General features: G+C 32.4%; 1 protein-coding gene across 5 annotated transcripts in view; it reads left to right on the forward strand.

The window, feature by feature from the left end:
- Tmtc3 (transmembrane O-mannosyltransferase targeting cadherins 3) overlaps positions 1 to 21,624 on the forward strand; it is a 55,616-nt gene extending 33,992 nt beyond the window's left edge. For all 5 annotated transcript variants that reach the window (XM_074084080.1, XM_020162339.2, XM_020162340.2 and 2 more), the window contains 7 exons: positions 151 to 299; positions 2,581 to 2,701; positions 4,074 to 4,185; positions 12,430 to 12,533; positions 13,709 to 13,878; positions 15,518 to 15,744; positions 17,441 to 21,624. In XM_074084080.1, the coding sequence (XP_073940181.1) occupies positions 151 to 299; positions 2,581 to 2,701; positions 4,074 to 4,185; positions 12,430 to 12,533; positions 13,709 to 13,878; positions 15,518 to 15,744; positions 17,441 to 18,261 (1,704 nt within the window). In that variant the 3' untranslated portion in view covers positions 18,262 to 21,624. The remainder of the gene's footprint in view (positions 1 to 150; positions 300 to 2,580; positions 2,702 to 4,073; positions 4,186 to 12,429; positions 12,534 to 13,708; positions 13,879 to 15,517; positions 15,745 to 17,440) is intronic.
- The last annotated feature ends 4,888 nt before the right edge of the window (positions 21,625 to 26,512 follow it).

The raw sequence follows: 26,512 nt of genomic DNA on the forward strand, positions 1-26,512 counted from the left end.
GCCTTCTTTATGTTTAAATTATTCTTAATGGTATTATTTAAAGTGTTCCACAAATTTCATTTATCCAAATTAAATGAAAAACTTTTGGATATGAGTGTTGACCATGCAGAAATTTTTTAATTTTATAAACTGTCGTCTTTTTCCTTCTAGGCACTCTGTTTAATGGCGTTACCATTTATTCCTGCATCAAACCTTTTTTTTCCTGTTGGATTTGTTGTTGCTGAGCGAGTACTATATGTTCCTAGCATGGGTTTCTGTATTTTGGTAGCCCATGGATGGCAGAAAATTTCAAACAAAAGGTGAGTTAAAAAGTTAGTTCAGTTAATGCTTACTAAGTATAGAATTAAGCGTAATAGTTTTTCTTTTTTTGCAGTACTGGGAATTGAGTTCAAGGCTTCTGGCTTGCTAGGCAAACACTCTACCATTTGAGTCATGTTCCTAGTTCTTTCTCTGATTTTCTCTATTCTGTTTGTTTTACAGAGAGGGTTTTGTGACATCTTAGTGCAGGCTGACCTTATACAGAGATCCTCCTGTCTTTACCTTCCAAACAGCTGGGATTGCAGGCATAATGTTAATGTACTTTGAATCTGTGTTTAGTCCACTTTTGTAAGCCATACTTTTATATTTTTTGATATTTTTCATCTTGATAGTCTCATTTGTCTATAATTCAAGTTAGAAAATTATAGCAACTACTCATTCTGTATTCTCCCCACACTCATATAATTTTATTTTACAGCCTGAGACAGGACAAACTCTGAGTCAGACCCAAATAAAAACAAGGATATTATTGAAACTAAAGTCACAAATGACTATTGCCACTTTCATATGCAATGAACTGAGATATAGTCATCCTACTTAATTTAAGTGAGTCATACTGAATTCTAAATATATATATACATAATGCATATAGTGAGCATTCATAATTTCCTTCTGTTACTATCTGTCATATAGGTGTTATTGTTGCTTTAAACTAACAACTAAAGAACAGTATGCTTAGAAACTATCATTGTAATAGTTATTATATTACCATGTATATGTGTTGTGTCACTAAAATTGTTAAATCAAACAAATTTTTACTGGTCAAATAATACTAATGTAATAATACTGACTTTACATGTATAACATCTCTTACTTTCTCATTTTCCAATTACCCCTAAACCCACAGATTTCTAACTTCTCTCTATATTACTATCTAATTACATTTTGTAAATTACCTTCTACTAGGTTTATCTAGTCAACACTTTTATTTAAAATTGACTGCCCTGGTTTCTGTGAAAGTTTCTTCTGATTCTCCCCCACATTGATTTATATCTGCTCAGATTCATCTTATTTAACCTGCTTTTTGAATATTTGTATCATTCAGAGTTTTACTGATACCCACTTTTGTCACACTGCATGTGTGCTATTGATGTTCCCATTTAGTTTTACAATTTGCATTACCATCTACCAAACCTTTTCTCTTAACTTTTATCTATGTATCCAATTTTAATCATTACCAATTTTGAGTGCCTACCATGTTCCAAGGGTCATAATAGACCCTTTAGAATTATTTTCTTTTTTAGTCTTGACATAACACTTTTTGCAGGTACAAAAGTTGAAGCTTGTATAGGTTACCTGATTTGCCCACATCACACAGCTCATAGACAGCTGACTACTATTGACTGTGTCTTCTGTGATCCATATTCTCTTGTTCTAGTTACATGGATCTATCCAGATGCTTATAAATGAGGAATTGAATCTCAGTTAGCCTAAGTTATATAAGTAGTTTGTATCTAGCTTATAAAGAATTAATTTTACTATGCCTTTTAATAGATAATTCTGACTTAAAAGTGTACAATTATTCCACGAATGTCTTGATGGTCTGTAGTATAGTCTGTAAATAAAAAATGTTTTTAAATATAACCAGAAATGAGATTGACCCATTACAAACACAATTAAGAATACTCAAATTATAGGTAATGACCCAAAAGGCTCTAAATATTTTTTTAAATTGCAATTACATCTGGTTTTGTCAAATTTTTTTATCATTTTAGTCTAATCAAATCTTTTTTGGAATACAGGCAAATATTAGAATATACAGTTAACCATCTGTATCCATGAGTTTACCATTTGTTGATTTAACCAACTACAGATCAAATATATTTGAAAAAAATTACATACCTACTGAACATGTGCCCATTCTTGTGTCATTATTCCCTAAACATTACAGTATTAACAACTAGTTACATACCTAAAGTCCATTTAAAGTATACAGAAGGATGTGTGTAGACTATATGCAAATATTACACCATTTTATATATGGGACTTGAGCATCCTCAGACTTTGATATTCTGAGGAAGTCCTAGAACCAATCCCATACAGATATCAAGTAATGACTGTGTAGTGTACTGAACACTCAATTGGAAGGTCATATTCAAAGTATTTAGTATTTATACTGTCATTATCTCTAAACTTGGGCAATCATGAGAATGAATTTATATATTGTATTTGAGAACATTAAGCATATTTCTTGCTTCTCTTCTAACAGTAGAATACTTTGGTGATGTAGACAATTTTTTTTTTTTTTTGTCTTTTAAACAGTGTATTTAAAAAGCTATCCTGGGTTTGTCTGTCCATGGTGATACTTACTCATGCCTTAAAAACACTCCACAGAAATTGGGATTGGGAGTCTGAATATACATTGTTTATGTCAGCCTTAAAGGTAAAGTATTATTCAGATGACAGGAAAACATGTCGTCAATGATTTCTTACAGCCATTTCTAATGTGTTTGACTTTACTTTGAATTCAACATTTAACTGTCAATATTAAGTACTTTACCAAAAGATTAATGAATTTATTCATTATGTAATACATGCAATAACCAAATCCTCTAAATACTACTTAGCTGTCTGCTCAAATTGTATATAAGTAATTCTCTGACTGCCATATAATTGTTAGAAGTTAACATGAGAAAGTGTTTAAGTAGAATACTGTATTTTGTTGGTTCTTAGGGAACCTTTTAATATCTGAGACTGGAATAAGTCTTACAGTGAAAGGCATCTCACAATTAATGGCCGTTTTTTCTTTCTTAGTGGTACATAAGATAATGATGAGTCCTGTAATTTGATGCCTCTTAGATTCACTGAAATAAAATACAGAACAAAAACATATAATCAATGGTTATAATACTATAGGAAAGATCAGAACTGGTGCAAAGGAGTGATAAAAGTATTGCTATTGAATGGACAAAATAAGTCTTGAGAAAGGTCTTTTTAAAAACACAAATTCATTTTCTATAGCAGTTATCAGCAAAGATTTTTTTTCCATTCTCTTCCTCTACCTTCCCCTCTTCAGATCTATAAATTCCTATGTCCTTTTGACTATTTTCTCTTCATTGCCTCACTTTATTGAATTACTTTCTTATTCAGTAGTCTTTATGATCTTTTGGGTTTGATACCTATTCATCAGATGACTCTTCTTTTATACTACTCATAGCTCCACTTTCTCCCCTAGCTCTGTAGACAAACAAAACCTCATTACCATACTTATTCATCTATACTCTTGGGATACTGTGGTGCCCAGGACAGTAATCAAAACCTACAACCCCAACCACTACAGCTAGTACATGGGCTGAGGATCATCCTCTATTTATAAGAACACCATGCCCATTTGTGAACTCTGAAAGCACAGATTGACTCAGAACTTTAATTCCAGGGCTCCCATTACCATCACAGACTATTTGAATACCTAAAAATGAATCGTCAGTACAGTGCTTAAACATATACCTTCTCTCCTAAAATTAAGTACAAATAGTGGAGCAGCAGTTTCAAAAGAGCACTATGACTTAATCAAATAAAAATGTTAGTACAATCTTAACACATAAAATGAATGAATTCAGATTACTGTGGTTTTAGTTTATTAATGTTAAGGGAAGAGGAATGTAAACATGATGAAGCAGTCTTCATTGACTCCTTCCTCATCCCCAGGGACATCTCTTTAAGACATTCCATTCACAATAGTATACCAAACGTATGAACTGGAAAGTTTTGTTTTATTTTTTATTATAACATTACTGTTTTCACTTACACTTTAGGTGAATAAAAATAATGCCAAATTATGGAATAATGTGGGTCATGCTCTGGAAAATGAAAAGAACTTTGAGAGAGCTTTGAAATACTTCTTACAGGCTACCCATGTTCAGCCAGGTAAGCATTGTTAATAAGTTCATAGTTTATTTCCTTTAAACAATGAGACTATGTTTGAGAAAAAAGCCGCTAATATCAAGTATTTGAGGCATTTTAAAGAAAATATAGTTGTTGGATGGCACTGGTGTGCACTTTTAATGGAGTGATAGGTGCAAAAGCTTGATTGGAGAGAATTCTAAAGAGTAGATGAAGAAGTTATTGATCAGAAATGATGGTAATGCTTGCTTGGTATAGGGCAAGAGAAGATGATAGGATGACAGATAAGGTTTATAATTTTTTTTTCTTTAAGGTGGTAGAAACAAACCATGTTTCAGCTAACCCAGTAAACTAGAAGAAAGTAATAATACAAGGTGGGGGATGAATTAGTAGATTGATTTCCTTGAGTAGTGAGGGGAGTTAGGATCTGGTGCACAAACCAAGGTCTTCATTCAAATCTCAAACACTGTTTACACTATGTAATAGTTTCCTTTTACACTATGGTAACAGGAAAGGCACAGTTATGGACATGGATAGAGGCAGTGAATATATGACATGGAGTAAGTTTCTAAAACTGCTTCTGTTTTCTCAGTGAAAGAAACTGTACAATTATTAGTAGAGAGTAAAGGAAAGAAACTGTTTTGAGATTCACAAACAGGAGAGAGCATGAAATGGTCATTTGAGATAGTTCTTTACAAACCTCAATGTTCTCATAAATCATCTGGAGATCTTATTAGAGTATATACTCCAGTGTAGGTTTAGAAAGAGCCTGAGATTCTATATTTCTAATAAGCTCCCAGGTGATGCTTCATCCACAAATCATACTTAGAAAAGCAAAGTTCTAGAAAAGTAGAAAAAGTGGATAGACTAAGAAAATATAATTGCCAAGCAGTCTTAATACCTTACTTAATGTTAGTAATAACTTCAAATAAATCAGTTGGTGTGGCTGTATGTTTTTTTCCTGCTGCTTTTTAGCCAGTGATTTATAGGCATGCTTTCTTTACTTGGTCAGCATTAGGACTTTGTCAGGTGTGTTTTACTAAGGAAGATGGGGCTTAGGGAAGAATTAAAATGGTGAGACACAGACTATTAAGAAGGGATGTGAAAGGAGGTGAATGATGGAGGAAAAGTGACCAAATCACCAGTTTATGGGTCTAAAGAAATGTTGGTATCTGAGTAGGGTATAATTAGAGCAACAGAATTTTTCAGTAGAGAGTGATACTGGCATTTCAAGTGTACAGGCCATATTGCAGAATATGTACCAAGTGTGGCACCCTCTCACTAAATGCTAGCATTTTTTTCCATTCAAAGTGACTACCAAAATGAATCCCTACACATTAAATATCCTTTGGAGGGGTACAGAGTGGTGGGTTCTGCCTTATTTTTCCCTAGTTGGTAAAACTGTCCATAGAACTAACTACTTAAGGCCAAAGGGAAGTGAAAATCAGTAGAAGAAAGGAAGACATCAAGGCCATAGTATTAGAATCTATGTAGATTTTGAAATAATGAATAATTTTGACAAATGTGATGTTAAATAGAGGAATAAAGAGTCAGAATCTATGATCCAGAGATTGATAACTCAGAGGTGAGTGTTTTGAAAAGGAATGAGAATTGTCTGAATGTGGAAACAGGTATCAAGCGGGATAACAACTATTTCACTATCACAGTTTCAAAATTACAGTGTCTAATAAGGAATGGGCTAGGAATACAGGTACTCAAGTTTATTAGAATTCATTATGAACAAGGTACATGAGTGCAACATTTAGAGGCTTTTTGGTTGATTCCTTGTTTTCTTAGCTATATTCATAGATAGATTTGGCAGATGTGATACATCTTATTTTACTGTAATATTACTAGATACTGGAGAAGAAGGGGACAGAGAGTGAACAGGATAGGGAAAAAAGGACATATTAGTTGGTGGGTAGTTAAAAGCTTGGACTCTGATGTTATACATTTTATTAAAATCACTTCAGTCGCTCCAAGTTTTCTGTATATGAATCTTGAAAAATAGTAAAATCTCTAATATTTTGTACAGATTAAATTAAACAGTAATTATAAAAGATACAGGCCAGTTTCTAGTCTTTAGTGTATAGTCAATAAATATATGCTGCAAGTATTAATGACATTATTTTCAATGGAACTAAGAAATGAAGAAATAAGGAAAAAAAAAAGGTTGCAGGAAAGTATGTCATTCAGCTTTCTCTTACTATAACAAATACTTGAGATGATCAACTGAAAAAAAGGCAAGGTTATTTTGGCTCAGTTTGAGTAAGTTAGCTCACTGCTTTTGGGCCTTTGGGTAGATTGCATCGTGGTGAGAGCACATAGCAAAGAAAGCTGCTTACTTCATGGAAACCAGGAAGCAAAGAGAAAAGCAGGAACCAGCCGGAATTCCAACATCCCCTTCGAGGGCATGCCCATAGTGACCTAACTTCCATCACTAGGCTCCACTTCTTAAGGGTTCTGTGACCTCCCAATATCACCAAGCTGAAGACCAAGTCTAATACATAGACCTTTGGGTGGTCGACCAGAAAACTGTAGCAGAGAGAGGCTAAAAAGAGAATGAACAGCAAGTGGCTCTATAGGTTTATTCATTGAGCATGTATCTGAGAACTTACCATGTGTCCAACAGTGTTTTAGACAGCAGTAAATAGGACAATTTTCCTGTCCTCATGGATCTTCCATTCTAAACAAAGGTATTGTAGGGAAGTTTTAAATGTACTGTCTTCTCTCTGAAGTTTTGATAACTTTAGCCTATAAGATAGACTGACAACAAACAGGTAACAGAAAAGAACATACAGATTGTATCACCCACCTAAGAATGGGAGTCACTCAAAGAGTAGAAATATGGCTGAACCTTATATAGAGTGTAGCAAAGGGATAGGGGCTTGGGCTTCTGCGAGGAAAGGAGGTGCCACCGCTATGGAAGGTTCTGGGGAGAACAGCAAGCAAGGGCTATCTTGTGATGTAGATGAAGTCTCCCAGGTAACCACCACCTGAGATAATCTCTGTCTAGACCATGTGTCAAACCCCCCACTTTAATTACTTCTTCCTACTTGGAAAGATCAATCTTAAGCAAAAAGGGAGATATCAGATAGAAAACCTTTTAATCTGTATCTGCTATTTATTTCATTAATGTAACCAGAAGTAAATTTCTTTTTACAAGCAGGATAACTTTTCGGAGCCATTCCTATGGCTGTTATCTACAGTTGCTCTGAATAACTAACTCAATATGCCAAAGAAATATATTGGGGTTGGGTTATTTAATCTCCCTCAGTATAGACATTAAGTAAAAAGTACACATTAATACATACCAAGAAAGTATAATACATATGTACACCTTCATGTGTATTTATGTATAACAAAGTATGATAAAGATATAAAAAAAGAGTAGAGATTAGCAACAGTGGTGAGAGTAAGGCTGTTTAAGAAATTGTCTATGTATATTCATGTGAAGACAGCATAGTGAAACTCACCAAACATGTCTAAAGAAGAGGGGAGGTAGAGGGCAGAAAATATAATGGAGGGGGTGAATTTATTCAAGGTATATTGTACACTTGTATGGAATTACCACAAAGAAATCTTATATTATTAATTCATGCTAATTCAAAAAATTTTTTAAAAAGAAATTGTCATTTAACTGAGATTAGGATAAAGTGTGAGATAAAGCCTTGCAAATACACTTCAGTAAAGGTAATTTTTAGGATCACTGGCTGTGCAAACAATTTGGAAGGCTTAACAGTTTTGACATACATTTACCTGTAAGACCATTACCATAATCAAAGCAATGAAAATATCCTTCCAGCTCCCCAAATTCCTTGTATCCCTTGTAATCCTTCCCCTCTTTTTTCCACTCCTCTTTACTCCAGACAAAAAGGAAATGCATTCTAGCACTACTGATTTTCATGTTTTTTTCTGAAATTTTATATAAATAGAATCATACTCTGGAATCTTATTTTTTCCTGGCTTTATTACTCTGCACAATTATTGTGATAGTCATCCATGTATGTCAATCAAAATCAGTACTTTTGTATGCTGAATAGTATTCATATGGTTGTATCCCTGTTTATCCATTTACTTATTGATGGGTATTTAGATTGTTTGCAGTTGGGTCTATTATAAGTAAAGCTATTAGGAACATTCATGTACCACTCTATCTTGGGTAAAATCTATGAGAGAAGTGTCATAGTCCCATGATTTGTGTGTTTAACTTTTTAAAAAGAGTGCCAAAGTGTTTTCCAGAGTATGTATTTTATTTTACATTCCTACCAGCAGTATAGGACAGCACTGGTGCTATTCTCATTCTTCACTTGCTGAGTTTTTTTGGTTTTTTTTTCCCACAAATGAGTTCTGGAGGGGACCACTGGTTTCCGGGTCCCCCTGCATTCCCCAATATGCAGTCTTTCTCTTGTCTTCTCTACAAATAAAATCTTTAAAAAAAAACAAATGAGTTCTGGATTTTGCCAAATATATTTTCTGCCCCTGTTGAGATGATAAAGGTTTCATTTTTAGTTTTTTAATAGAGTGAATTACATTGATTTTTATAATAACGTTTAAACAACCTCACCATTCCCTCAGTAAAATACCACTTGATCATGATTCATTATCATTATATGTTTCAGGATATAATTTGCTAAATTACCACTGATAATTTTTACAGCTGTGCTTATGTTAGATATTGGTGTTATTTTTCTTTTTAATTTTGGCATCAAGTAATGCTAATAGAATTACTTAATGTAGTTTCTTTGATTTTCTGGAAGCATTTCTGTAAAATTAACAGAATTTTTTCTTTTTAAATCAGAGTTTTCTTATACAACATCTGATTTACTATTAATTCCATCCATCGTATTTTGTTTTTATCACAAAAACTTCTGGAATTTTGTAGCTGATAGAATATACACATTGGATGTAGGATGTGAGAAAAAGAGAAACCTAAAGGCTGACTCTAAGGTTTCTTGAAGTACTGGATGAATAACGTGCTGCTTTTGCTTTGGCTCACTTTGTGGTAGGGTGGCCAGGAAAAGGGATCAAGCATCATGTTTTGCTCCTGTTAGGTATACTGATTAAGATTGATATATAAAACTTAAGATAAGTAGAATTGTCAGAACTATATATAAAAATTTAGAGTAACAAACATACAGATACTCAGTCCCTGAAACATCAGAACATCTATATAGAGTAAGGAGTCAAAACATTTTAAATTTCATTTTTTTAAAAAACGGTGTGAAGGCTTTTGTTGCTCAACCAGAATAAGAATATAAACTATGTGGTAGTATTTGACCAGGCATCATGCTAGTTGGGTTTGGGTTTTTTGTTTGTTTGTTTTGATTGTTAAAATGTGTTTTTTAAAGAAAAATCACAACTCAAAAGATAAAATTTTTGCAAATGGAATTAATGAAATACCACAATCTCAGATGATTTTGTTTGTTTTTTGTTTTTTTAAGACAGTATCTCACTGTCTTCAATTCTGGCCTAAAATTCTCAAGCTGACTGCCTCTTCCTCCTGAGTACAGCAGTACATCTCTAGCCCCAGTAATTTCATTTTTAGCTAGATCAAAACCTTTGAAATTGAAGGATGGGAGATCTGTTCTACCATTTTGATGCTATCAGGATAGAAATAATTTTTAAAGAGTTCTTAGGAGTTTCCAGATGTTTATAAATTTATCTTTTTAAATAAATTGAGTTTTATGAATGGGAAATCAGCATAAATGCAGTGACTGTCATTGTGAGACTACTTAACTCTTCAGCACAGTCGTCTGATACTTACCCTCCATATCAAATGTAGATAGGGTCACTGAGATCACGTTAGAAAGTAGCATGTCTGATAACTACTGTCACTTCAAAAGAATGGTAACTATAAACTAATTTCAAGAGCTCTGCAATAATTGTGATTTGAAAAATGTGTGATTCCATGATGATGCCAAGGTATTACTAATACTGCTCTGATTTGCAGCCTGTGTTTCTAATTGAAGTAACTGCTAACTTTTCAGAACTAAGAATATTCAGTGAAAATTGAAATGCATTTCATTTTCTCTTCCAAGTTCATAGATCTCTTGAATTCTCTAGGCCAGTTACTTGGAAATGAAAGTAGAAACCGTACATATAAACAACTCTTTCAAAGAGATTTACTAAATAGAGGAACAGATTTTTAACAATAAAAGGCTAGGATGAACAAAGACCTTTATTGGAAAGATTCAGTGCATAAATAGATTGGTTAGCCTTAGATCAGAGAGGAGGTATAGAAGAGAAAACCTGTTGTGCATGTGCATGTGCACGCAGGGTGTGTGTTAGTATTGTAAACAAATATACACATTCATTTAACTAAGTTGAGAGTTCTGGTGATGGGATACTAAGCAAGTTCTCCTCTAATCTCCTGTCCTTCATGAAAATAAGATGCTAAAGATTTGAGTAGATAAAAGGAATGAAATAATCAACACGGATTCTAAAAAAGTGAGTTGATTATAGAAACATAGTACTGACAAAGTACATTTGAGATTTGTGAGGTCCTCAATTACATCGACTTAAAGGCTTAACTCGTTCTCTTGGCTTAAATAGTGTCTTCATAAGAGAAAAGTTGCTCTTTGAAATTCTATTTAGCACTTTAGTTATTTGTCATTGATTATTTTCATCTGCTTCTTTTTTTCTTTTTCAAATTAAAGTTTACCTTAGAAGTAATACTATTTTGTCTCTGGAATATTATCACTTTACTAACTTATAAAAATTGCTTAGCAGTTATGTCTTTCATTTTATTAGTTATATTTAATGATGCTTTTGGATGCTAAAGTATATCTAATTGCTATCTTTGTTCATTGAGAAAGTAGAGCAATACCCGAAGTCTGCATTGATGGCAGGGTCTCCTTAGCATAATTCTATGGCCCAATAGTAATTTGCTTTATCTTTTATCGAATTAGATAATCTCTTCCCTTTATAACTTTGAATGGGATCAATTTCAATAACATCTTAAATATTCAGCTAAGATAATTATACTTTATTTATCCAAATTTTCCATTATTCATAGATTAAATTCTTAACTGTGTAATTAATTTCTTCAGATTCTAAATATTCTTCACTGACCCCCCACATGACTCCATGAGACTAAACAATACATCTAAACCAAAAATAATTAGCAATACATCTAAAAAGAAAAAATCAACTCCCTTGTCCCCCATTTTCTAGACTTACTCTGCATCTGCCAGATTTTATTCAGTGCACTCAGTTGGCAGTCTGAAATATAATGTAGCAAGATCTTAGGACTGTTGCTCTCCTCCTAGGAGAATGCCCAAGATATATATGCTTGGCCCCTATGTGTCCTGGGAGTTGCAGTCAGAGAACCTACTATTCCACAATTGCAAACTCATCAGTGTTGCAGGCAAGTAGCAATCATAACTTGAAACCTTGTCATGTCTGTTAGACACTCATGTTGAATAAAAATTGTCTGATTTCAGAGCTCCCTTTTATTCTAAACCTTTGAAATATTTACTGGGAAGAATATATTTTTTAAAAAGCTGATATGCATTGAGTCCTCATCTCTTTTTTACTTATACGGTATTATATATTTGTTAGAGATTTTTATTTTCTATATCAGAAAATGAGACATAAATTCCTAATATTGTGGTATTAACACAACCTTTTTAAAAGTTTTGAAATAAATTGTAGGAATGTATTGTCATTAAAGAGCATCTCACACAATATTGTTTTTCTGATAGTCCATTATATTTTTATTCCAGTCACATTTACAGAAATTAAAAAAAAAAATCACAAAGTTTTTTCAGTGTCTCTGCCATTATTTCACCATGGTGCATATTTATTAGTTAAATGACACTTGAACTAATTCTAAGAATCATGATGATCCTTTTCACTTGTAGAGTTGAGCTGTATTTTTTGAGTGAATTCCAAAGATATGAGATTAAAGAAATTGAAACAAGCCTTAGTATAGTAAAATATAGGTTTTTTTTTTAAATTACATAAATTTCATTATTACCTACATCTCTCTTCCCCCATATCTTAATCCTTCAAAGATCCACTCAAGTAGTTTTTCATGTCGTGTGCATTTTCTGTCCTTACAGTGCTTTAAGTAATTTTGTAGTATGCCGTTGGTCCTAAGTTATAGCAAGTTGTGTCAGAAGCACTTCTAAGAGAAAGCAAGACATGTTTGCTGCTTTTTCATTTTTTGGCCTATTGTGTTTGTTTCTAAAAGCATGTCTTCTCAGTAGTTTACATTAAATACTGTTTAGTATATTTGTCAATAGTGATTTTTTTAAATTGTAGATGATATCGGTGCCCACATGAATGTAGGAAGAACTTATAAAAATTTAAATAGAACTAGAGAAGCTGAAGAATCTTACATGATGGCTAAATCACTAATGCCTCAAGTAAGTTGTCATAATTTGTGTCATATCTGTTATACATCTATATGAATAGAATTATCTAATGGACATTGATTTTCTTCAGTTCAGTAAGGTGTTTAACGAATCTTCTGTTCCCACAGATTTTATAAGTGATTACATTTCTTGCTTAATTTTTTTTAAATTTTTAAATCTATTTGTAAATCTTACAGTATGGATATTTTATGTTGTTTATAAGTTATCATGAGTTAAATAACTAAATGAAGAGATTTTACTTATATACTCTAATCACTAAATTCAACATTGTTTCTGTCAGAAAAATTAAAACAAGCGATAAGATAGTGGATATATCTCTGCTGCATTCATCAGTTGTTATAATGATGCAAGATTTATTCACTATAACAATACAGTATCTAAGATGGAAGATCCCATCCTGCTCTTTATCAGCTATGTGTCATCAGAAAAAATAATTTAAACTGAGGTACAGATTTCTCAGTTATAATTGTATTTGCAATAATATTATAGTGATTGGGTAATTTAATAAATTTTCTTAAAGCTAAGTTAGATCATATGCTATCCTAAGGATTATTTCAGTCCTGAAATGAGTTAAGTTGTATTCATTAAAGGTTTTTATCAGATATAATTTATTTGTTTGTTAAAAACTTGCATTACTATATTACATAAAATAAATTTAACCTGAATAATCAACTAATAAGAAAATTTTATTTCCTAACTTTACCAAACAAGTGAGATTCTAGTATGACTCTGTCATAAAATTAGGTGCCATTTTGTCACAACCAGGAAATATTTTACTGACAACATGGTAGTTAACAGAAGTGTACTAATGGACTGAAAGATAGGGAGATCTGGGTTATTCTATTCCTGTTATGGTAGAAATTTAATACGAGACCTTGACCATAACAGTTCTGATTTATCTGACTTCATAAAAAAAATAGATAACAAATAAAGAGCTAGCCATAGTTTATTGAGCTAGCATGAATAAAAAAATGACTTTCAGTGACACAATATTATTTGTTTTGGAATACTGCAGGTGTTTTCATGCTTTTTCTTACATTAATAAAACTAGCAGCATAACTTCCTTATGTTCTGTTATTTTAAATAAGCTGCCAGGAAACCCCAATTTTTATTTTTATTTGCCACTAAAATATCAAATGTATGAAAATGCTTTTTATTCTAAACAGATTATTCCTGGTAAAAAATATGCAGCCAGAATTGCCCCCAACCACCTAAATGTTTATATCAATCTGGCCAACCTGATCCGAGCAAATGAATCCCGATTGGAAGAGGCAGATCAGCTATACCGACAAGCAATAAGCATGAGACCCGACTTCAAGCAGGCTTACATTAGCAGGTATCGTCATTTACTGTGGAGCTATCACTGTTGAAGCTGACATTTTGACTAAATTGTCATGATTTTAGTTACCTTAGTTGGCAGCCACATGCATAAAAGAGCATAGCTTGTTTTAGACTGTCAAATTTAATTGATTTGAAATTAATAAAGAAATCCCTAATTTGTAATAGCCAACTTAAGTTCTATATGACAGAGTAGAAGCTCTTTCTTAGTTTGATTTTATTCTCATAACCAAAACTTTTTTTTCCCTAGTTAAAACACCTGTTACGTTTTATGTTACTTGTTATCTAATTCTCAGAAGTAAATTGTAAATTAAGTAAACTTTGAAAATTGACCAGTTTTTGATGCCATTGCCACAATGAAAACTTCTTGGCCATCAAAAACTGTTTTCCGACATCACGTGTTAAAACTTTGATATATTTTTTCCTGTAAGGGTTATCACTTGTATACTTGATGGTAGATGTGTATAAAATTTTATATATTGGCCAGTAATACTACTTAGGATTTTAATACTATTTCTGTAAGGAAAATCTTTTCTTAAATTGGGGGTTTTCTCTTTAGCCTTACCCAGTATTCTCCCTGTATCATGTGTTAATCCATAAAGAATTACTCAGTAACTACTGCATTAAATGACAACTTCTTAGACTCATTCTTAGAAGTTGCTCTGAGGGTTCTAGTAAATATATTTTTAAATAAAATGATTTTTTGTAGTTTTTATTGTTTTTAGGTGTTTTTTTGAGGTACTGGGGTTTGAACTCAGGGCCTATACCTTAAGACACTCCACCAGCCCTTTTTTGTGTTGGGTTTTTTCAAGATAGGGTCTCAGGAACTGTTTGCCCCAGCTGACTTCTAACTGTGATCCTCCTGATTGCTACCTTCTGAGTAGCTAATATTATAGACATGAGCTACCAACATCCTCCTCTTTTTATAGTTCTTTAACAGAAAACGTAACATACTGGAAAGACTAATACAGTGGTTTAAATTTGTATTCAACCAACCCTAAATGTGTTCATAAAAGCTATCTGTAGGTGGCACTAGTGTCCTCCTTCTCAATCAACTTTTTTAAAATTCTCTTTTTTTTCTTTTAAATGAACAATCGTTTTATGAGAATATTTTGAAAGAAAATAAATTAATATGAGAAGGGTTACAAATGTCAAATTCTGTTCTTATTTTTGTATACTGAGATTTGTGTCATAGATTTGAAGACTGCAGTTTCCCTGTAACTAGTATGTGTATTTTTCTTCTTTAAGTGCTGTTCTTTTCTGACAAATTCATTGATCTCCTACTCTGATTAGCTGTCATTTTTCCAATGCAATTCAGTCTATCTCAAAGATATATTCAAAAATAAATGTTCTCTGTTCCCTGTTGTTGATTATTTCCCCACATCTTAACCCTTAAAGTCATATGCACCTTTTCGTTCTTTAATAATATTTGAAAATATATCAAGCCAAATTTGCAGAACTAAGGAGTTCAAAATTGGAAGTAGTTTCAGAGTTATTTTTCAAAGAAAACTTTTAAGAGTTTAAGTAAAAAGAAAAAAGAGAAAAGTATTTGAAAAGGCTTAAAATTTATCAAAAACGTTGTCTATAAACTGATACAGAAACTTTGTAAGTAATCCTCATGTTTGATTTTTCCACAGAGGAGAACTGCTTTTAAAAATGAATAAACCTCTCAAAGCAAAGGAAGCCTATCTTAAAGCACTAGAACTGGACAGAAATAATGCTGATCTCTGGTACAACTTGGCAATTGTATATATTGAACTTAAAGAACCAAATGAAGCCCTAAAAAACTTTAATCATGCTTTAGAACTAAATCCAAAGCATAAGCTAGCACTATTCAATTCTGCCATATTAATGCAGGAATCAGGTATGTTTTCCCAAAATGTTTCTATATTTTTAGTCATATTGCAGTTTGGAATATAGTAAAAGCTTATACTCCATCACCCATAATTTATGGATAGTTAATAAACAGAACTGTTCATAAATGACTTATGATAAGATTATTTAAAATACTTGAAGTAAACTCTTTTCAAGGGACATGCGCAAACATATATGACACTACTAATTCTTCTGGTGTGTGTGTTAAGACTGATTTTTCAGGCAATGAATTAAGCAATACCTCATATTATGTCATTTTGTGCATATAAATGTAATATAACCTCTTGTATATTAATATAATATGGACTTGTGAAAATTTTCCATGATTAGTTTATAAGGACCTAAGAGTATTTTATGTTTTAAAAAAAAATAGTGTATTTTACTTTGATTTATAAGATAAAATTGTAGATTTAGTTTTACTCAGTTTCTGAGATTTTATTGTAATTTCTTATATTTAATTTAACAAACCTAAATTATTAATCACAGTAAATCTGTATCTTTAATTTTTTTAATTCATATTTTATGTAGGAATTTTAGTTTTCCCTAACAAGGCAGCAAAAATGGCCTATAATAATTTTTATGTTGGAAAATCTATATATAACTTAATAGCATTTCTTAGATATAATTCTTAAAACTTTTGCAAAGATGAACGAATCATAAGATTACAGAATCTTAGAGCTTGAGAGGACCATGGAGTTTACTTTGGCCAATCTTCTATTCAATGGCTCAGAAAGTTAAGTCCCAAATAGATCTAGTGACTGCCTCAAATTCAGATGACTATGCTAGTAGCTAGGCCAAGGTAATAGCTGAAGCTCACTGATTTTATTTTCAAATTGTCTTTATTCATTGTGTTGTCAATTAAAGAATAAAAAGGAGCCAGACATTATAGTACAAGCCTGTAACTCCAGCACTCAGGTGACTGAGGCAGGAGGGCTGAGTTTAAAGCCAGCTTGGAGACCCTGTCTTCAAAGAAAAAAAGGTCTTTATGGTATTCAAAAAATATATAATTTAGGGAAAAATTAATATTATTATAAGGTTACCTAACTATATACTGTGCTGAGAGGCATGTAGTTGCAGAACTCGAGAAAGGTTTTGTTCATTTGCAATAGAAATTATCTCAATAAATATTTGTTTTTCAAATCTTAACTTTCTTGCCCTTGAAAGTTACTAAAAATTTTGAGACAACATACCAAAAAATCTGATTTAATAATTTAAATTTTTATACAGTTATAGTTAACTACTTGATCATTTTTGCAGATGTGTCATCTAATTCTTAGAAAATTCAATAAGTTAACCCAGAGACAATAAGTAACTTATTCAGTGTGTAAACTCATAATGTTAACAGGACCAAAACTGAGTAGGTATCTTGTGAAATCCTGTGCTTCATCCTCTTCATTCTCTATTCTTGCTCTCTTACTCTGTTAGATTCTAAACTGTAAGGAGATTTCTCCTCTTTTAGCTTCTCTGAAGCAGTTTTACTGCTTAAGATAGGAAATCATTTCAATGTTTGAAACATTGTCTTTCATATGGAGACAGATTTTTACTTTATACTTTTTTATTTACATATGGAAATTAGTTGCTCTGATGCTGTATTTTGTAATCTAGCTAAACTTGAAAATGGTTCCTCAAGCTTAATTCATTTGATAACAATATTTTTTCTTTAAAAAAAAATGCACTATTCTTAGGTGAGGTTAAACTCAGACCCGAAGCTAGAAAACGGCTTCTCAACTACGTAAGTGAAGAGCCGCAAGATGCTAATGGCTATTTCAATTTGGGAATGCTTGCCATGGATGACAAAAAGGACACTGAAGCAGAGATTTGGATGAAGAAAGCCATAAAATTACAAGCTGACTTCAGAAGTGCTTTATTTAATCTGGCTCTCCTGTATTCCCAGACTGCAAAGGAATTAAAGGCTTTGCCAATTTTAGAAGAGTTACTCAAATACTATCCTGACCATATCAAGGGTCTTATTTTAAAAGGAGACATTCTGATGAATCAAAAGAAAGATATACTTGGAGCAAAAAAATGTTTTGAAAAGATTCTGGAGATGGATCCAGGCAATGTACAAGGAAAGCACAATCTTTGTGTCGTATATTTTGAAGAGAAGGACTTACTAAAAGCTGAAAGATGCCTGGTTGAAACATTGGCATTAGCACCACATGAGGAGTATATTCAACGCCATTTGAGTATAGTCAGGGATAAAATTTCTTCATCTGGTTTTCTTGGCCACCCAGTATTCCCAGCTGATGATAAAACTTCAGATGGAGAAGAAAGAGACAAAATTCCAACTGAAAATATAGAAGAAATCAGAAGTGAATCCAGACCAGCACAGATAATAAAAACAAATGGTGATAAAAGTCACTCTAAGTCCAACAAACAATTAGCAAAAAATACAGACAAAGAGGCCCCCCATAAAACAACAAAAGACATCAAAGAAATTGAGAAGAAAAGAGTTGCTGCTTTAAAAAGACTAGAAGAAATTGAACGTATTTTAAATGGAGAATAGCATTATTCTATCATGTGACGATGTATGAAAGAACCTCAGTCTATATCATGTGGTTGCCTATACTGGGAGCTTTCAAAAATATCGAGGAAATGTAACAGTCTTATCATGAGCTGCCTCTGCAGGATCAAAATAAGATTTTCATTAAAGACCTGTTTTATTCCAGAATATGTATTATATAAGATAATGGCAAAAGATTTTAGTTTTGGTGAAAAAGCAGAAATACCAAATTTCAGGTGACAAATTTGAAACTTTAATAAAAGGAAGGTTTCTCTGGCAGGAACAGTCTTTATTACCCTGAATTAAAATAATTTAAGACCTGAATGATGATCCTTGAGGACAAATCAAATAAATACTGGTTTACTCTGTGAATTATCATTTATAACCTACTTCATTTTTCCTTTATCTCTTGGAATCTAGTGATGTGTTGAAAACACTTATTGAACTTTTCTTCAGTGATTCTGTGAAACCAGGGGACTTTGCACTACAAATGAATACTGGTTTCTTTACAGTATGTTCTTTGGTTGGTTTTGACAAGTAATGTTGGATGAAATGTATTTAAATAAATCATTATGACATGGTAGCTTAAGAATGTATTTTCACAGTTGCATACTTGTCCTTCACTCTAAAATGCAGTTTTTAAGCAAGTAAAGTTTTACACACACACATACTTGTAATGTATGTAAGTACACCAAATACTATATTTTCTTTTTCACATTAAGAGTATCACAACATGAACTAACACAATCATGACTATTCTTTGGCTTTTCCTCTTCAAACTATCTTGTTTCTTAAGGTCATAGTTATTCTGAGAAGATCCAGTGACTAACCTTAAACTTCTGAATAATAACATAGTAAACTTCTCTTTCATCTTAGTCTATCTGGTCTTACTTGAATTTTAACTTTCTGTTTGTAAACTCACCTTATTCATTCTTAGATACCTAACCCACTACATTCAGTTTGTTTAACTGAAGACAAAACAATGTGACAAAGTTTATTTTTAAACACGAAATTCTTGATATCTTATTGTGGTGTACATTTTTATTAAATATTTATTTTGATTACTGAGCTTTCATAAATATTTTAAGGCTATTTTAATTCTGCCAAGTATGAAAACAAATTGTTAGTACATTTGCCTATATGTGCATATATTACGGTTTAACCAGAATTACATCATTGTTTGCCTACTGTCCAACTGTAAGGAAAATTAACCTAATACAAAATTAACAAATTTGTCATTTTCTTTAGGCAGATTTAAACCTGAGAAATATGTTAGATTAAAAGTCAGTACAAATCAAACTTAGTTTAAATCTAATTTTTTCCTTGAGTTAAAATATACTTCCAGTGAGCTTTATAATAGCTAATACAGTTGGTTTTAATTTAAAAATGTTAAAGCTCAAGCTATCATTCTGGGGTTGTAACTAATTTCTAATTATGTAGAGTTTCAAAAACTATATTTTTTAGTTCCTTTGAGAGTACTAATTTCTAACTATTATGTCTCAGAAATCATATTCCTGTAATGTTTTTTAAGAGATGTTTTATAAATAGGTCACAAGAAACATAGTCTGCATTAAAGACCCACTCTTACAAGATTCCCAGGGGGTCTGGCATAGATTTTTTTTTTAAGGCAATTTAAAGCAAGGACTGATACCAGTGAGTATTAATTCTTGACCCAGGAGATTCTGTTATACATCAAAGCAATATCTAATTTCAGTTCTTAGATTATGGCTTTGTGACTTCATATATAAGGTAAAGAATACCTCGTATACTATGACTTGAAAATTGTTATTCTTATGTTCCCTCCATATATCTTAAGGAAATTTTTGAGTGATTTCTATAGCTGTAATTTCAATCAAGTAAGAGGAAATCTCTTATGACAGCAGATCATAATAACTCGAGTAATATCTTAGTAAATTTATACAGGTATTCAAATGATGAATTCAAATTATGCAGTGGTTTTTATAGAAAAGATTTATCTTCCTTATTAGCACCTAGAATGGTGTATCATGTAGGAAATACTTAGGTATTTGAATTTTAAATTATTTAAATCAAATCCTAAGTAATAATGACTAATTATTATAAATCATTGGGTCTCAGCCCTCACTTATGAGAATCATCTGGAAGCTTTTAATATGAACCCCTCCCCAGGACAATTAAATACGAATTTCTAGGAAATGGAGCCATGTTTTGGTTTTTCTGAAACTTCTCTGAGTTCTAATTTGTTGGTAGGATTAAGGACTACTGCTCTAGATTGATTCAGGAAAATCCATTTATCTCTCCTGTGTTAACTTTTGAAACTAGTAATATAACCCAATTAAGTTTTGGTTTAAGTTCCAATAAGGAATATGTTCTGATAAGTAGGATTTATTCCTTAAAAGTTAAGATCTTAAGTTTTGCCAAGCTTTCTTATATGCAATATTATCATTTATCTACAAGCTCAAAATAAAAATTTTTTTCAAAGTGTTAGATAATGGGTTTTTTTTTTTCCCCTCCAAAGTAAATCAGTTTTTTTATCCCTGCCTTTGAAGAGATGGTGATGGGGAGACTTAATGCCAGTTTACTCACCTGTGGTTCACAAGTGTAGAGATTTAAATTTAGAAAAGAAAGTTTATTGCAGGTTTGTATGATGGCAAAAGGAATTCTCATTCTCACTCTTTTACAAAATCTCCCCAAAAGTTCTAGCAAAGCTTTTACAATCCCCAAGGAGCAATGTTATATATCTCCAAAGGTAGAATTAAGCTTCTTCAATTGCTCCTATATGTGTATTTCCTTATTGACACTTAGAATTAGAGATTTTATAGTGATTCCAGTGAGTAGTTTTCTTTTGGGGGACTACAGGTATGCACCTCCTTGCCCAGCTCCCTGTGAATTTTTTTGAAGTTGATGACTTAGAAAATGAAATAGCTAAATCTCTTATTTTGCTTTGCATGTTTGTGTTTACTATTATGTAAATATTTGGTATGTGAACTGCACAGTTCTAGTAAATATTCATGCCTTTTCATTATATCTAATTTGAGCTCTCAATTTCATGTAATAGAATGCTTCTTTAAAGATGCTTTATTGAAAATATTAAGACTATATAGATTTGTATGTCAATTTATACTTCAAGAATCCATATATTTGTCATATTTATTTTTTTAAAAAAGTCTCCTAATTGCATGACTAAATGGTACTTAAGATGAACCACCCCCCACAAAAAAAAAAAAAGTACCTATTAACTTTGTCAAAAATTTTATGTGTTGGAAGCTGTCAGCTATCCATGTTCAAAAAGTAGTTTAAAATTGTATGCATTTTATGAAGCCATGGTGTCTGTGTATATCACATTTCTAAATACTCAATATTAAATTAGTACTTTTAAAATCTTAACCTGATTTGCCTTTTAGTGTTGAAATGAAAAAAAAAAAAAATCGGTATGTATATGAAGTGATTTTTGCCTCCAGAAAGAAAAAAGCCAGCCTGTAATTTATCAGCAGTGATCTGAAAAAGGCATACAATGTAAGTTAGTTCCTGACAATGGGACATAATCAACCATTAGTGACAGAAATCAAATTAAGAAAATAAAACAGTTTATTCTAATTTAACTTCTACATCTGCCAGAGTTCAAATCCAATTTATCAAAGTCGTGGTAAGTCGTTGACCTGTGTGTAGTCAGCTTCCTCATCTACAAGTTGGAGGAAAACTTTTCTCTTAAACTTATTAAGAGGATTAATATATTATGCATTAGTATGCTTTGTATATTTAAGTTGGTTAGAACTAATACATGGTAAATAATGTTAATTGTTAACCTACACAATTTTAAATTCTTGCATTTTATGCAGATGATTTGATTTAAATATGTGCAAGCAGAGATAATCACTGATGGTCATGGTAACTTGCAAATGACTAGAGATCAGATATTAATGATTGTACATATATAGGCTAAATACATTTGAACAATAACTTAAAATTGCACTGCCTTGCTCTTTAGCTGTTCACTGCCATCAGGGAAGTAGCATTCCATAAAGTCTCAAAACTAGATCTCAGTCAAACTCATGTTCTTTGGAACTCACTTTCTTCACCAGTAACATTTCTGTAACTGTCAGTTGGTAAGATATTTTCCATCAAGTAGCATTTATATTCTCTAAGAACCTCTTGCCTTCATAATTAGGTTTTGAATGAAAAAGCCCTCAAAAAGTCATCTTACTTTGCCCTTTCTTAAAGACTTCCTTGATTAGAACTCAGTCTTTTTTACTCCTTCTCTTCTTCCATGGCTTTAGTTTTAGTTTTTAAGAAAAACTTATTAGTCTGCCCTAAAGTATAATTGGTAGGTAGATCTTGTTAGCTATCTTAGACGAGTTTGAACCAATAACTTTGTAAGCTGCAGGCAGAAAGCTATTTTCATGATAAGGAGATTCTTTAGTTAACACAAACTGAAAAAAGTCCCAAGACAGTTTGTTTTCTAACTACAAGAAGCCCATTTCTGACCAGGGCAGAAGTATTGAGCCTTTTTAGGCCAGGTGGGGAGTCCTTCCTAGAGAGCTGTTTTGAGGCACTTTCTTCTTAACATTTGTGAATTCTGGATATGAATTGAAATTTTGGCTTGTCCTATTGGGAAAAAGAGAACCTGGCAGAATTTGTGGTAAGCACATGGAAAGGGCATTATGTACCAAAAACCGGAAGAGACCATGCACAAGGCTCTTCCTGTTGAATACAGATTGAGTTCTACAGTGACACAGGAGATTCTTAAGCTTAGCTGAAAAGATAGAGTAAAATCTCCCACATTTTGCCTTACTTTGGTGACAAAAAAAAGCCTGTAGAGGAAGAGGGGTCTACCATCAACCTAAAACTGATCTCTTTGGTACCCCACACACACACATACATATTGTCTGATTTTGAGCTAGATGTGACTAATAAGAGAATAAAATAAATAGAGGCAAACACAGAGCTAGCAGACAAGGACTTTATAGTAACAGAAAAAGAAACAGACAAAATGGATAGACATGTAGAACTTTGATAGAGATTTGGAATTTGTAAAAATAAACTGAAAACATATCTGATATTAGAAAATTACTTAATTTAATAGTATCCTGAACAGACCAAAAGACAATTAGTAAACAAAGGTATACAAACTATATGCAAACAATACCAGCTGGTATACAGAAAAGAAAAAATGAAGGGAATAAAGTATTAAAAAACACAAGTGACACAGACAAACGATGTAGCATTCATTTAACTGGAGTTCAAGAAGAGAGAATAGGTGGAAACAATATTTGAAGAGGTAATTGCCAAACATTTTTCAAAGCAAATATATACACATATATATGTGTGTGTATATATATATATAAATCTGATGGATTTACTCCAAATATGATACAGATATTTCTATATACCATAGTCTCTTTAAAAACAAAAGCTTAAATGCAACCAGAGAAATATAACATATCCTAAAGAACTAGTTAAACTGATAGTTAAATTTTCAACCGAAAAAAATTTCTGACCCCAAGGAAGCCAGAAATCAATAGAATGACATCTTTAAAGTCTAAGGAAAATAAAAAAATAAACTCAATCAAAAACTGAATACCTACAAAAGCATCCTTCGAAAATGAAGACAAAATAATAATTCATGTAGCCAAATGTTGAGAGAATTTACCTCCAGAAGACCCATGGTACAAAAAGTAATGTTCTTTAGGGGAATGGAAAGTGATCTTGAATGGAAGTTTGGGATTATAGGAAGAAGTGAAAGACAACATAATTTTTTTTTTTTTTTTTTTTTTTTTTTACAGTTCTGGGATCAAACCCAAGGCCTTACACCTCCTGGACAAGTGCTCTACCACTGAGCTACATGTCCAGGCAAGTGAAGAACAGCATAAAGGGTGAATATGCTAATGTAAAATGATTCAGACTTTAAAAGAAATGATAATACTGGGGCAATATCTTATATATGAGGTAAATGTATATGTCATATGTATATATGTATATGTAAAATCTCAGTCAATGGAGAAAAGGAATGTAGTTAGTTTGCTGTAGACTTCTTGTGTTCAGGAAATGAAAAAAGTAGTTTATGGTGCTCTGTAATAAGTAAATATATTTACTTATTACATATAATAATATTTGGGTAACCCACTAACAGAATAGTATAAGAGAGAATGTACTATCAAAACATACATAATATATTAAAATATACAAAACAATAAACTGAAAAACAAAATGTAAATACCATTTCATAATAATATGAAATATCCAGTAATAAATCTAATAAAAGTGTGCAAGACCACTATCCTAACAATTACAGATACAGCTGAAAGTCACTTAAAAGACCTAAGGAATTGAGATATGTATCTTGTTACCTCATATGTTAGCAGTATACAACTAAAAGTGAAAGCACTCACAATAAGTCATGAAGTATTCTTATACATTGCCGCTAGGAGTGTAAATTATAAGAACTTTAAAACACCATTTGGCAATAGCTAATAATGTATACATGGCCTGTAGTGATCATTGACTTCTTAAATATTCATTCACTTGCCTCATTCACCACACTTTAACCAAGAGAGTACAGTGAAGGCATGTCATGTCCATTATTAGATTAATTAAAACTGATTTCTATCTTGCTAGCCAATTCTCTTCATTGGTGGCTTTGATAAAATAAGCACCATGTTGAAGAGGTGAAGTAGACAAGTTGAGTCACCAAATGGATGGAAGGATGCTAGTCTGTAGAGCCAGTTTTATTTCCCAGTCTCAGAAAATCTGGACTTGGGAAGACTGTGCTTCTGCCAGCACTAAGAATTGAGCTATTTCATATTTCCTTGAATTCTTGCAATAAACACCCATCCTTGGAGGTACATTAGGCTGTGCACCTGTGTTTGTGCTTGTCTGTTTCCATGTGGCCCTAAGTAGACTGAATAGTACTAGTAATGAAAATCTATTGATAAATAATTCATAATGGGCCATACATCTTTACATCATGTATTTCAGAGCCTAATGGATAAGATGAAGTTTAATGAACTTTAATTTTATATCCATGATAACTATATTATTCAAAAATTGGTTTGCTAATTTTAATTAATATTTACTTAGGAAGTACACAGTTACCACTATTGAAAGAGATTTTTTATGTATTCTGTTTTCTCATTTGATCCTCATCTACAAGAATGGAAATATTATTTACATTTTCAAAATTATAAAATTGAGGTTTGAAGAAATTAAGTAGCCAAGAACACAGCCTATGGCAGATTTGTCAGTTAAGCTCAGCTGTATCTGACTATGAAGTCTGTTCATTCCACTAGGCTATCTTACCTTGCTAAATATTGTCAGTTCATTGGTGAACGCTCATTTTTTTAATTGTTGTGCTGGGTGAGAGTACATTGTAGCATTTACAAAGTTTCTTACAGTGTATCAAATATATCATACTTGAATTCACCCCTTCCACTGCGCTCTTTTATCCCTCCTCCCGATTTCCTGGAGCAGTTTCAACAGATAGTATTTTTGCATTTACATACATGTGTATACATTACTTGCACCATGTTCATCCTCCTACCCCTGCCACCTCCCCACTCCCACCAGTGCCAATACCACCACCCCCCAGAATCTGTTCCACCCTCCTGTTCTCTGATTTTGTAGAAGAAAAAACATAAAAAATAGAAACATAGTGTTTTTGCTGGTTTGAGATAGAGATAGCTACACAGGGAGTTTCCCTGTGTTGTTTCCATGCATATATGTATTACAACCCCAATTGGTTCATCTCTACCAGTCCTCTTCACTCCTCCCTAGTCCACTTTCCATGGTGGCACCAGTTTAAGATTTATGTATTCATTCCTATACTGTGAGCACATCACAGTATAGTTTTTGGTTTCCTTGCCCTATCCCTCTCATGCACAGCCTCCCGTTAGTATGACCCATATCCCATAATATTGCTGTATTTGTTTTAGTTCTATAATCAACATATGAGGGAGAACATGTGGCTTTTGGCTTTCTGAGCCTGACTAACTTCACTTAAGATGATGTTCTCCATTTTATCCATTCACCTGCAAATGACAAAATTTCATTCTTCTTTGTGGCTGAGTAAAATCCATTGTGTATAAATACCACTCTTTCTTAATCCATTTGTCAGTAGTGGGGCATCTTGACTGTTTCCATAGGTTAGCTATTGTGAATAGTGCTGTGATAAACATAGATGTGCACGTGCCTCTGGAGTAACCTGATTCACATTCCTTGGGGCTTATCCTTAGGAGTGGTATTGCTGGATCATACTGCAGATCTATTTTAAGTTTTTTAA

The sequence above is a fragment of the Castor canadensis genome, chromosome 8 (assembly GCF_047511655.1).
Source record: "Castor canadensis chromosome 8, mCasCan1.hap1v2, whole genome shotgun sequence".
NCBI lineage: Eukaryota > Metazoa > Chordata > Mammalia > Rodentia > Castoridae > Castor > Castor canadensis.